Here is a 12,087-nt window from a genome sequence, read left to right as displayed (position 1 = left end):
AACATTTATTTCATTTTGGTCAATATTTGTCGAGTTTGTTGATATCACGCCGATTGTTTAAACAGAGAAAATTAGCCGATTTTGACAAATTTTAGCTAATTTTTTATGACAAAATGCTAATAAAGATCAATGGCGAATTGCTAACTCTTTCTTGTATTTGTTAATTTATTCTTTATGTCTCGTTTCTTTATGTTGTTTCGTTATTGCGTGCAAAAACTGTTAGAATTTTATTTTTGCTCTTTCTATTTTACAGCAATAATGTTGCCTTTTCTGTGGTGCATTTCCAAAAAAAATTTGCAAATATTCGGCTTTTCGAGAGATCTGTTAATTTATCTGTCCCAATTCGTCTAGTGTTATTCAGAAAATTTTCAGCTATGCGAACTCATTTGGCCTACGCGTCTAATTGACGAAAGAAATACGCACGAATTTAGATTGGAATTTGTTTATCTGACTCCTACTTTTAGGCTTATTGCACTTGAGCGGTTTTCACTATTATAAACGTACTGAATAAAAATTGTGCGCATTGCTTGAGCGTTACAAAAAGTAATACTTGAACAAAATTCATACATAAGGCAAAAAATATACAAAAAACGGGGAAAATGTAGCATTTTTCAAATGTTTCCTGTTTTGCAGCTTTTAATTTTTTGCTGAAATTGATTTTTATTTATAGAATTACTCTGTATTTTACATTTGATATACTTACAGGCCAGAACAGATCAACTTTTTGCGAAAAGCGATAAAAAGTAAAGTTTGTGCAAAATAACGAAAACGTGGTAAAAACAACGATTTTTGGTGACTTTTACAATACAAAAACGGGCTTCAATGTTATGCAGTATTTATGCGTTTTTTGTGATCATGCTTTTAGTTTTCACGTTTAAAAATCGCTTCTTTGTTCAAAATTTTTGCTTTTTATCTCTGCACGATTTGAGTTCACTTTTGTGAAACGTGAGAAATTGTGAAAAGTTTCTGAAATTGTTCAAAAACGAACGCAGCCAATTAAGAATTTTGTTCAATTTTTGCAAGTTTGAAGCAGAATAGAAAATTAATTTAAATGGACGAATATTGCGAAGACGAGCCGCTGGATTTAACCGTTTTCTCGGATATTAATTACTTCGCAGACGTGGAAACTTTCTTACAGGGTTTGTCAAAAAAAGTCTTTTGTTTTTAACGATCAGCCGATTGCGCAGGGAGGGGATTAATGAAAATCCCGAGCTCACGCGTTTAACGAAAAACCTGCGCAGACAATTATTAAACAAGAAGCTAGATGATTGTCACCTCGCCTGATGGGCGGGGGGAGGGGGGTGGGTGGGTGTTGTGTCTGGGTCTGGTGGGGGTGTTGTATCTAATATCACTGCCGGGGGGGGGGGGGGTATTCGGCTTGTCAGATTGAGGCGACCGTCATAATTCTTTTCTATGGAAAGGGAGAAAATCATCTGAAGGACATTGACCCCCCCCCCCCCCTCCCCTCAGTACATTCGGAGGATCTTTTCCGTTGGTGCCCCCCCCCCGCGCTTAGTGGGAGCCACCCCTCCCCCCGCGCTGAGAGGGAGCCACCCCTCCCCCCGCGCTGAGTGGGAGCCCCCACAGCTGAAAACCAACCCTCCCATTTACTATTTTGTGGCACGTATTCCATAACGGGCTCATAACTTTTTGGGGGGAGTGGTGTTGGTGGTGGTGGCGGTGGTGGGGTGGGGGGAGGGGGGGGGGGCTGTCCATAAAGAGATAACGCAATGGAACTCTGCTGAGAGTTGAGAAGCTCCGATAAGTATTCCCTGCACGGATTTTCTTTTTAAAAAAGTTGTCAGTGAAACTGCATTTTGAGGAACTCCATTACGGGAAAGACCGCTAAGTAATTTTGCCATTTAGTTAAAATAAAACATTTCTCCGTTGCTTTATAAATATCCATTTAGATAAAAAAAAATTCTTTAAAAATGTATTTACATTGACAAACCCTTTATTATCTCCGACAGTTCTGGACGAAAAAGATGACGAAGAAGCAGTTTGGAATGCCGACAATTTAGTACAAGAACAACAAACAACACCAACCGCCAGCACCACTTCTGATCAAGACATAGTAACCTCCTCCGATTATTCGGCTAGTCAAACTATTCCTCAAAGTGAACCGATCCAACAGCAGCCACAGTTGAGTTCAAGGAAACGCAAATCGACACCAAAGAAGCTGTTACAATTAGACGAAGAGACCAAAGACGAAGAATCGGGGGTGACCGTCAAAATCTCGCCAGCTCAGCCGGTTGACCTTTTACAGTGAGTACAAAGTTTTCTTTCCATTCTTTATTGCATGCATACAAAAATATACAGACTATATAGTGCATCTTGTGCAATTTTTCATTTTTAAAAATTAAAATGATCTCATCTGCCCCCCCCCCCCCCCCCCAACCACCACCACCACCAGCTTAGTGGGCATATAACTACGAAGTCCCCAAGGAGCACGTGCTATTTTTACATAGTCACGTGCAATATAAGAACACAATTTGAAAGTGGGGGGGGGGGGGGGGGGGTAAAAACACTGGGGGTCGCAACAAAATAGATTCAATTCAAAATTTGAGGCGATAAAATAGGAGGGTGGGGGGGGGGGGGGATAATCAAATGGCCGACACTACTTTGTTCCAATCCGACGATTTTGTTGTATATCCTCCTAAACAATGCTGTTTTGCTTCTCTTTCATATTACTTTGTAAGAAGACCGGCCTGGACAACATTCATATTTTGTTAGCTTCGGAGCGATAGCGGCTATTATTGGGGACATCGTGGTTTTTTTTTAATTTGTCGTCTCAATCTTTGATTCTTGCGACCATTGACTTGTTCAATTTCAGTGACTCTACTACTTTGCAGTTAAAATTTGTGTGCGTGACGTCATTTGTTCTGCTTTTAGGACAATTGCTTGACTTACCTCACTAAATGTGACTTCTGAAATCACTTAATGAACTTAAAATTTTATGAAAATTTACTAGTTAAAGATCAATAGTGTACATCTAAGTAGTGCCAAACGTATATGCCCTAATTGTTGAGTATTAGAGTCTTGAGTTTTTGATTGCAAATATCAATTTTGAAAAACCTCTACTAGGGATTTTTCCTTTTAAAGCGTATGTGTCTCATGAAAATGACAGTCCAAATCTAACCCGAAAGTCTAGTGGTCTACTAAAGGGCTGGTGGTCAATCTGTCTATCTTATTTCTTTAGTTGTTTCAGTTCCATGGAAGGCCACAAGCGTTTATTGCGGCTATTTTCCGGCAATCTGCCGGCTATGTTTTCAACTGGACAGCAATTGCATGCATAATCTTTGGTAATGATTTCGAAACCGTTGTAATTCATTAGTACGGTTTCTATAATGTAGTCAGTTATATACAAATTAACTGGAATAATTTAGAATTATGCGGAGCTAGAGCAATTGCAGTATCAGATGAGTCAAAATGCAAGCATCTTCGTTTTCCACTACTGGGCAAGTCTAATTGCAATTGGCAAGTCCTGGGAAAAACTTCGGTTGCACTTGCAAGTTGTTTCCCAAGTCAAAATCAACTTTCCAGATTTTTTCTTGAGAATTTTGCAATCTCAGAAAGTTTTCAAGATGCCACGATGTTCGGACTATTTTTTATCACTTTTCCGGTGAGCTTGTAAATCATCTCAAACTGTCACAAGCGATGAATTGCTATCAGGAGGAGGTCCGAGAAATCCAAATTGGGTTGTTTTGTAGGGTTTTCAGGTGATTCTGCGCAAATTTCATTAAATTTTTTGTCCGAATAAATGTCAATTTCAAGGAGGCTGATCATTATTAATAGCCACAAAGCGATAGCGGCTAATATTGGGGACACCGTGGTTTTTTTACAATTTAAAGAATTTGAATTGCATTGGTGCGCTGTCTTTTTTTCAAGATCTGTTCATGCTTTTTTCGGCTTTTTCACGTCAGTGAGAAGTCAAATTAGAGTGGTGATTTTGGTCACACTGAAATAGTAAAGGGAGCAAAAAATTGAGTAGGTTTGAGGTGTGACTTTTTCAAAATACCTTTAAAGTGGAGTGAGAAATTGGAGTTTTGGTGGTTTTTCAAATGACTTTTTTCAGGTGCGTCAATTTGAATTCTGTTTTCAGAGTTTCCTCTCCTTCAGTGCTTTAAAGACGGTACACATGTGTTATAATTCTGCCTTTTTGCCTTTGCTTGATTTCATTAAGGGGCAGCTAAATTTTTTTATGACTTTGCCACTATTTCTTTTTATAAAATATTAGTGAATTTTGGATTTTGCCCCCCTATTTTTAAAAAAACTATCTTTTGTCTCATCACTTATTATCTTTAAAGACAAGTCCGATTAATTGCTATTGAGGCATAACAGAAGCTAATTAATGGTTCAAATTAATAGCTAGTGGTCTTCATGACTTTTACACTACTTTTTCTCAAAAATTTGGACTGAATTTTTGAATTCTGCAATTATGTATTCTGCTTTTTGATGTTTTATCATTAAATATCAATGGAGACAGGTATCTGATGCTGTTAATAGGGGTTAAGTTTATCGATTTAAGCCTTTTTGTTTAAAGCTAGTGATTTCTCTGACTGAGCACTAACTGTTTTTTGACAGTTCTCATTGGTTGTTAACAAGGCTTAATTAAAAGCAATCCATTTCAGTTCATTGTTATTGCTTTTTGTGATTTATACGCTTGTTCGTTTTTTTTAAATCTTTTTAGTTTTGCTAGTATTTGTTATACTTATTCCTGTTTTATCAGTTAAAATCATTGATGAAAGCTCTCAATGGTGGTCAATAAGGACTCAAATAGTTGATGTAATTGTATCCTTCAGTAGATGTTGCGTTCTGTGACTTTTATACTTCAAAAAGTGTTTTCAAAAAGTTTCAGCGAATTTTATTGCGATTTTTGGTTATTTTGTCTTATCATATACTATTATTAGTGAGAGAATTCATAGACATTTAATGACAATTTGCTAATGAGAAATAGATGAATATAGTTGGCAGTTTGAGTTCATAGCAGTTGTTTTTTGATGTTGATCCTGTCTTCTCAAGAATTAAAGATGGGTTTTTAGTCTTGCCTGTTTTTGTTGTTCTTGTGTTGTTTTAATGCGTAGTCTCATTATTATTGGCTTTCAATTGCCTTTTCAAGCGGAGTAATTGATTATCAGGTCATAAAGTAACACAATTCTTCGAATTGTATTTCAGGACTTGTCCTGCTATGTTTTTTTAAGATATGTTCATTTTCACGATTTTTGAATTCAAATTGGAGTAGTGAGTTTGATCTCGCCGAAACAAGAAGTGGAGCGAAAAAGCGAGTGGTTTGGCGGCGTGACATTTTTTTGCTCTAATTTGAAAGTCGACAGAAAACGGCGTTCGAACAAAATTTCGCTTTCTCGCTAGTTGTTTTTTGTTCACATGCGACAAGTTCACTTTGATTTTTACTGTTTTTTCGATTTTTTGGATCGGATTTTTTCTAAATGGTTTTTTCAATCCTTTCCTAGTTCATTCTGGCTGAGTTGTAACCAAATTTCTATTTCCCGCTTGTGGTCTTTTTGTTCATATACGGCATTTCGATATTGATTTTCTGTTTTTGTTATTTTTTTGGTCTGATTTTTTAGAAGTGGTTTTCCCAGTTCACTCATAGTCCATTTTAGGTCTCTTTTTTTGTTCATTCATTTTAAATTCTTTGAATTGTACGTCAGTTCTTGTCCTGTTATGTTTTTTTTAATTCGTCGTCTCCATTGATGATTCTTACGACCCGACTTCTGGGAATTGACTTTTTCAATGACTTCAGTGACTTCTACTGCTTTGCAATTATAATTTGTGTACGTGACGTCATTTCTGCTTTTAGGTCAATTGTGTGACTTACCTCACTCAAAAAAATGATTTCTGAACTCACTTATGGAACTTTAAGTTTTATGAACATTTACTAGTTAATAGTGTGCATCCAAGGAGTGTCAAACTTGTAGGCCCTAATTCGTGATTGTTAGTCTTGAGTTTTGGATTTCGAATATCAATTCTAAAAAAGCTCTTTTAGGGCTGTTTCCCTTATATACCGTTTGTGTCATAAAATTGACAGTCCGAATATAACCCAAAAAGTCTAGTGGTCTATTAAAAAGATGGTGGTCGATCTGTCTATCTTATTTCTTTAGTTGTTTCAATTCATGGAGGGCCACAAGCGTCTATCGCGGCTATTTTCAGGCAATCTGCCGGCTATGTTCAAAATGCCTGTCATATGTAGTCGAAGCAAATAAGGAAAAAGAGCAGAGTTATATTTCTCTTCTTTGTCTTGGGTCCCATTATTCAAAATGTGGGAAGTGCTGTCGATTCAATTTCCAACCGAAGTTCGCATCCAATCAGAAATGAGGCAGTTAAGTTAAACCATCAAACAAGGGAAATAGCCATCAGCTGTTGATGGAGGTAGCCTTCTATCAAATGGTCAAGGAACCCATGTTGACCTGAATTGGTTCATAATTATTTCATTTCTTGGGTTTTGTTTGAAGATTTAATTTTATATTCAAATGGCATATATTACTTTGTTCCAATCCAACGATTATATTTTAAATCCCCCTGACACAATGCTTGTTGTTTTTGTTTCATTGACCCCGTAAGAGAACTGGTCAGGTCAAATAAATAACGTTTGTTTTTTTTCTATTGGACAACAATTGCGTGCACGGTCTTTTTAATCATTTAAGACCGTTGTATTTCCTTACTACGCTTTCTATCATGTAGTAACGTAAATACATATTAAATAGAATAGAGTAGAATTAGGCGGCGCTAGAGCATTTGACCAACATCTGACCCATGCCCATGAATATACCTCTCTTACGTTCTGATCAGAGATCCTTTCGGACTGAACTCCAAGTCTATATCAGTATCCTTCAATCGTCTTCGTTTTTCACTACTTAGCAAGTCTAATTACAGTTGGCAAGATCTGGGCAAGACTTCGGTAGCACTTGCAAATTGCTCAAGTTAAAATCAACTTTTCAAAATTTTTTCTGTAAAACTGATTATGAATCAATTTATATAGTAATCCAAAAGAAAGGGTGAAAATTATGATGGCCAAAAGGGGTTTCAAAAACAGGCAATTCATGTAAAATTTCGTGCATTAACTTTTCTCAATGAGTGTATATCTACTAAGAAACCTTACCAGTTGCTGCAACTTTTTAGTCAGATAACACAAATAGATAATTCGCATATCGCAAAATAATTATTCCTCTTGATGACCTAAACGAATTCATTGCCGAAAGTTCACCTCATGCAATATTTCGAAAGATCTAATAATTGTAGTGCGTGAAATCTGATAACAATAGTAGAATTAAAACCTTAAATTGATTCATTTATTTATTTCAAAATTTGGTTCTAGGACTTTGTTTTCTCTTTTGGTATCTGAAGATTGTTTAAAGAACTCAGCAAGCTCGCAGCTGAGTAAATAGAATATATGGAACAATATTGTAAAAAATGCAACAGTTGTTTATCGACAATTATATATTTGTTTTTAGACTGTGCTCGTTCATTCGCTTCTGTGCCGGCTGTCGTAGCAATGGAAGAAGTCATTACCACTGCGACGACCCTCACTGCAAGAAACTGGTACCCTATGAATTTGCCTTGTGTTACCTGTCCAAAAAATTATTATCAAACATTTATGGTCATTGAACGTTTTTTCGACTCGGCTTATTTTTTCACTTATGCGGAAGTAGCCTGAGAAACTCGTCAATTCACTGTGTACATGAAAATTTAGAAAAAAACATTTCCTAGCTCATTAACTTGTTGTCATAGTTAAACAAGCAATGCTATGAAGATGCTATGACAACATTGTTTTAACCCTAGTTTGTAATTAGAAATATCTGCCAGCTGCAGCAGTAGAGCGCCATGTCCATTTCCACAAACTGAAAGAGCAGTCACGTGACAAGGGTTTTGTGAGAGTAGCGAGCTATGAGTCATGTGCATCGACTATGAGGTCAATCCCAAATTGGGGCAATAAAAGGTGTCCATTCTCAAACGTCAAAACACATTATCACTGCATCAGGGTTAGCTCATTGATTTTACAATTGAATTATTTACCTGGCAGAATCTTCCAATATTATAATTTTTCTGTAATTTATTGAAATAGATCAATTTTTCTGCCTATAAGAAAATTATTTGGTCTCGGCCGATGTAATGTATGAAAAGAATGATGCAATGAATCTTTTGCTGAGCAATAATTAATTGCTCTGAAACGAAGTTTCGGGCAATTATTGTAAACGTGCTTGTCTTTTTACGACTCGAAGAGGAGTATTAAGATTCTACAGGTTTTTTAGCTAACGTAAGTTTGTTCCTGACTTGAACTTTTGACTTTTGTTTTCAAACATTGAATTCTTTTTAAAACCTTGACTTCTGTTTTCAAACAATAGATTTTAACAGTAGCTTAGTTACTACTACATAGGTATTAGGTACTGTTGGTTATTTTCAAGGTTGAAAGATCACTTTGAGAAGTTTTTTCTCTCCATAACATACCTTCCTCCCTATCCCAATTGCAGAAATCCGCCAGCTACCTACACCACATCTATCTACCCCCATCTACTTCCCCTCACCCACCTACCTCGCCACTCATATGAGCACCTACTTACTTCCCATCTATCTACCCTCGCTCTGCATACCTACCACCCTCTTCGCAAACCCACGACCTCAAACTAACAAGTGCGTGTGCTTTTTTCGAAACACTACAGTTCAATAAGGCATTTATTTTTTTCTCTTTAGTGCTTTGGATATAGGTAAAAACCGACTATTTCTCTAAAATTTTTTTTGAGTTAGAGGTTTTTTTGCATGACTTTTCGAGTCTTTTTCAGTATTCTACCGGCTATGTTTTTATGCAAATTTGCGCTTGACAGATTTGGCTTTCCCATTGAAATTTAAGTCCTTGAGATTCTGCATTTTGCGTGATCTAAAGCTCTCTCATTCAACTTTGTAGGCAGCTGAACTCAAGTGGCAGAATTTCACCTTTGAAATTCATGATAAAAGCGACAAAATTGGTGTAATTTCACTTTAAAATTCATAAGTTGTTGTGGTGGTGTATATAATGATTCTACAAACCTGTACTATAAACCTCTAATGATTATACAGGCTTTCACGATCCGAAGAGGAGTTTTGAGATTCTACAGCTTTTTTATCTGATGCAAGTTTGTTCCTGACTTGAACTTTTGACTTTTGTTTTCAAACATTGAATTCTTTTTTAAAACCTTGACTTTTGTTTTCGAACAATGGACTTCAACACTAGCTTAGTTACTATAACATGGGTATTAGGTACTGCTGGTATTTTTCAAGTTCGAAAGGCCTTTTTCAGAAGTTTTCTTCCCAGATCATACCTTTCTCCCTATCTCAATTGCAGAACCCGCCACCTAGCAACACCCCCATCTATCTACCCCGACCTACGTACCACCCCCCATCTACTTGCCCTCAACCACCTAGCTTGGCAACCACATCCAGACCTACATACTTTTCATCTATCTACCCTCGCCCTGTATCCTACCACCCTCCTCGCCAACCCACGACCTCAAACTAACAAGTGCGTCTTCTTTTTTCGAAACATTACAGTTCTATAAGGCATTTATTTTTTTCTCTTTAGTGCTTCCGATATAGGTAAAAACGGACTATTTATCTAAAATATTTTTGAGTTGGAGGTTTTTTGCACGACTTTTTGAGTCTTTTTCAGTATTCTACCGGCTATGTTTTTATGCAAATTTGCGCTTGACAGATTTGGCTTTCCCATTGAAATTTAAGTCCTTGAGATTCTGCATTTTGCGTGATCTAAAGCTCTCTCATTCAACTTTGTAGGCAGCTGAACTCAAGTGGCAGAATTTCACCTTTGAAATTCATGATAAAAGCGACAAAATTGGTGTAATTTCACTTTAAAATTCATTAGTGGTTGTGGTGGTGTATATAATTATTCTACACACCTCTACTATAAACCTCTAATGATTCTACAGGTTTTTACGACTCGAAGAGGAGTTTTGAGATTCTACAGCTTTTTTAGCTGATGCAAGTTTGTACCTGACTTGAACTTTTGACTTTTGTTTTCAAACATTGAATTCTTTTTTTAAAACCTTGACTTTTGTTTTCGAACAATGGACTTCAACCGTAGCTTAGTTACTAATACATTGGTATTAGATACTGCTGGTATTTTTCAAGCTCGAAAGCTTTCTTCCCGAAAGTTTTTTGCATGACGCTTCGAGTCGTTTCCAGTATTCTATCGGCTATGTTGAAAAATCAATTGAAAATGGCAATCAATTGAAAAATGTTAGAAAATTGGTGTAATTTTTTCACTTCAAATTTTATTAGTGGTTAAATTGGTGTATATAAAAACGTCTAATGACGTCATCTGAAGCCCCCATAATGATTTTAGTTACCACCTCCAATTGAAGCAGGCTGCAATAGATTAGAGCTCCCAGTAGTTCTCCGAGAGCAATTCTTCCGACGTTAGTCGGTTGTTTTATGTTGAAAAGAACGTTGAACTTCAAAGTTTATTAATTTGTTAAATTCTCCTTTTCTTCTAAAAGCTTATATTTATGGCTTTATTTTTACTTATATTCGTGGCTCTGTTTTTTAATATTTCAGCCACAACTTTGGTTTGACCGTGTGGTTTCCACATTTTCTTAGCATTCAGTGCAGTCATTTTAGTTTAACAGCGTTAAACTGAATTGAGTTCAAATTTTTTCAGAAAAAGTTGTTTAGTCAAATTGATTTTGTTTTTTAACAAAACAAGTGAACTAAGATCAAATTCCGCCTTTTAATGGCCGCGTCAGAACTTACAGGCGGCTATTATTGCGCTCCTGATTTTTTTAAAACTTCATCTGACAGATTTGTGTTTCGTCTTACCCTGACTTCTTGGAATTTACTTTTTCAATGACTGCAATGACTTCTACTGCTAAGCAGTTAAAATTTGTGTTCGTGACGAGGCCAATTGCGTGTCTTACCTCAATCAAAAAGTGATTTTTGAACTCACTTCTTGAATTTTAAATTTTATGAACTTTTACTAATTAAAGGCCAATAGTGTGCATCTAAGTTGCGCCAAACTTATATGCTCTAATTCCTGAGTAATAGAGTTTGAGTTTTAATATGTAATATTAATTTTGAAAAGCTCCATTAGGGTTTTTGCCTTGTAAAGCAAAATGTGTCATAAAAATGACAGTCCGAATCACCCAAAAAGTCTAGTGGTTTATTAAAAAGCTGGTGGTCGATCTGTCAATCTCATTTCTTTAGTTGTTTCAATTCATGGTAGACCACAAGCGTCTATCGCGGCTATTTTCCGACAATCTTTTGTCTCACTGATCTCTAGGCTGTCCAATGAGTAATGTTCGAATTTTTTAATTAGTTTGTTCCGTGACTGACAGTTTCACACTTTTGGCGACTTTGACACGACTGGGTTTAAAATTATATTAATGGTTTTTTGGATTTTTTCTTTTTGCGGTTGTTCTTTTGTTTTTTTTTGTCGCATAGTCATTAATGATTACTCTCAGTTGTTCATTAAGTAGCAGTAATTGAGTTCGTTTATGGTTATAAATTCGTTGCTTATAATTATTGACTTGAATATCATTTGCTTTCAAAATTGTTTAAGAGTAATTGTTTTCAAAATGTTAAGATGTTTAGGATTTCAAGTTTTAGCTGCGTCTTTCAATGACTTAATGCCACTTATTGTCAGCGACACCGTAAAAACATGTTTTTGCTGAGTGTTGTTTTTTGTCCTTTTACCGTGTCTTCCAATGCTTTTCTACAAAGTTGGCGTTTGCTGTTTTAACTCCCATTGTGTAAAGGTCTTCCGAAGTTGAAGCCGTCGGAAAATAATTTCGACTACTTTTTTTTAAAAAGAGAAATGACCAAAGTTATTTGAAGATGAAATACGAACTCTTGTCCGTTTTTCATTTGTTCTAGAACAATCTTTCGTCTGTCTTTTTCAGTTAGTTTTTCACGCTTGCTTTTCTTGCTTTTTGCGTGACCTGAATTGCTCGCATTCAGAAATCAGGTCTGTTGCTAAAGCAACATTAATTGTGAGATAAACGGTGACAAGGACCGTAAAGTCGAGTGGTTAATGCTTCGGGTTCTTACGCTGGGTAAAGGGGTTCAAACATTTCCTTTGTCAAA

General features: G+C 36.2%; 1 protein-coding gene across 1 annotated transcript in view; it reads left to right on the top strand.

Moving 5' to 3' along the window:
- Positions 1-561: 561 nt before the first annotated feature.
- LOC142339908 (uncharacterized) overlaps positions 562-12,087 on the top strand; it is a 32,345-nt gene continuing 20,819 nt past the window's right edge. The window contains exons 1-4 of the mRNA XM_075390264.1: positions 562-1,139; positions 1,971-2,265; positions 7,473-7,560; positions 7,812-8,000. Coding sequence (XP_075246379.1) covers positions 1,052-1,139; positions 1,971-2,265; positions 7,473-7,560; positions 7,812-8,000 — 660 coding nt within the window. The 5' untranslated portion in view covers positions 562-1,051. The remainder of the gene's footprint in view (positions 1,140-1,970; positions 2,266-7,472; positions 7,561-7,811; positions 8,001-12,087) is intronic.

The sequence above is a fragment of the Convolutriloba macropyga genome, chromosome 5, assembly GCF_964194025.1.
Source record: "Convolutriloba macropyga chromosome 5, txConMacr16.3, whole genome shotgun sequence".
Taxonomy (NCBI): Eukaryota; Metazoa; Xenacoelomorpha; order Acoela; family Convolutidae; genus Convolutriloba; species Convolutriloba macropyga.
The sequence above is the reverse complement of the archived record's forward strand: the minus strand, read 5'-3'. Positions and strand labels throughout refer to the sequence as shown.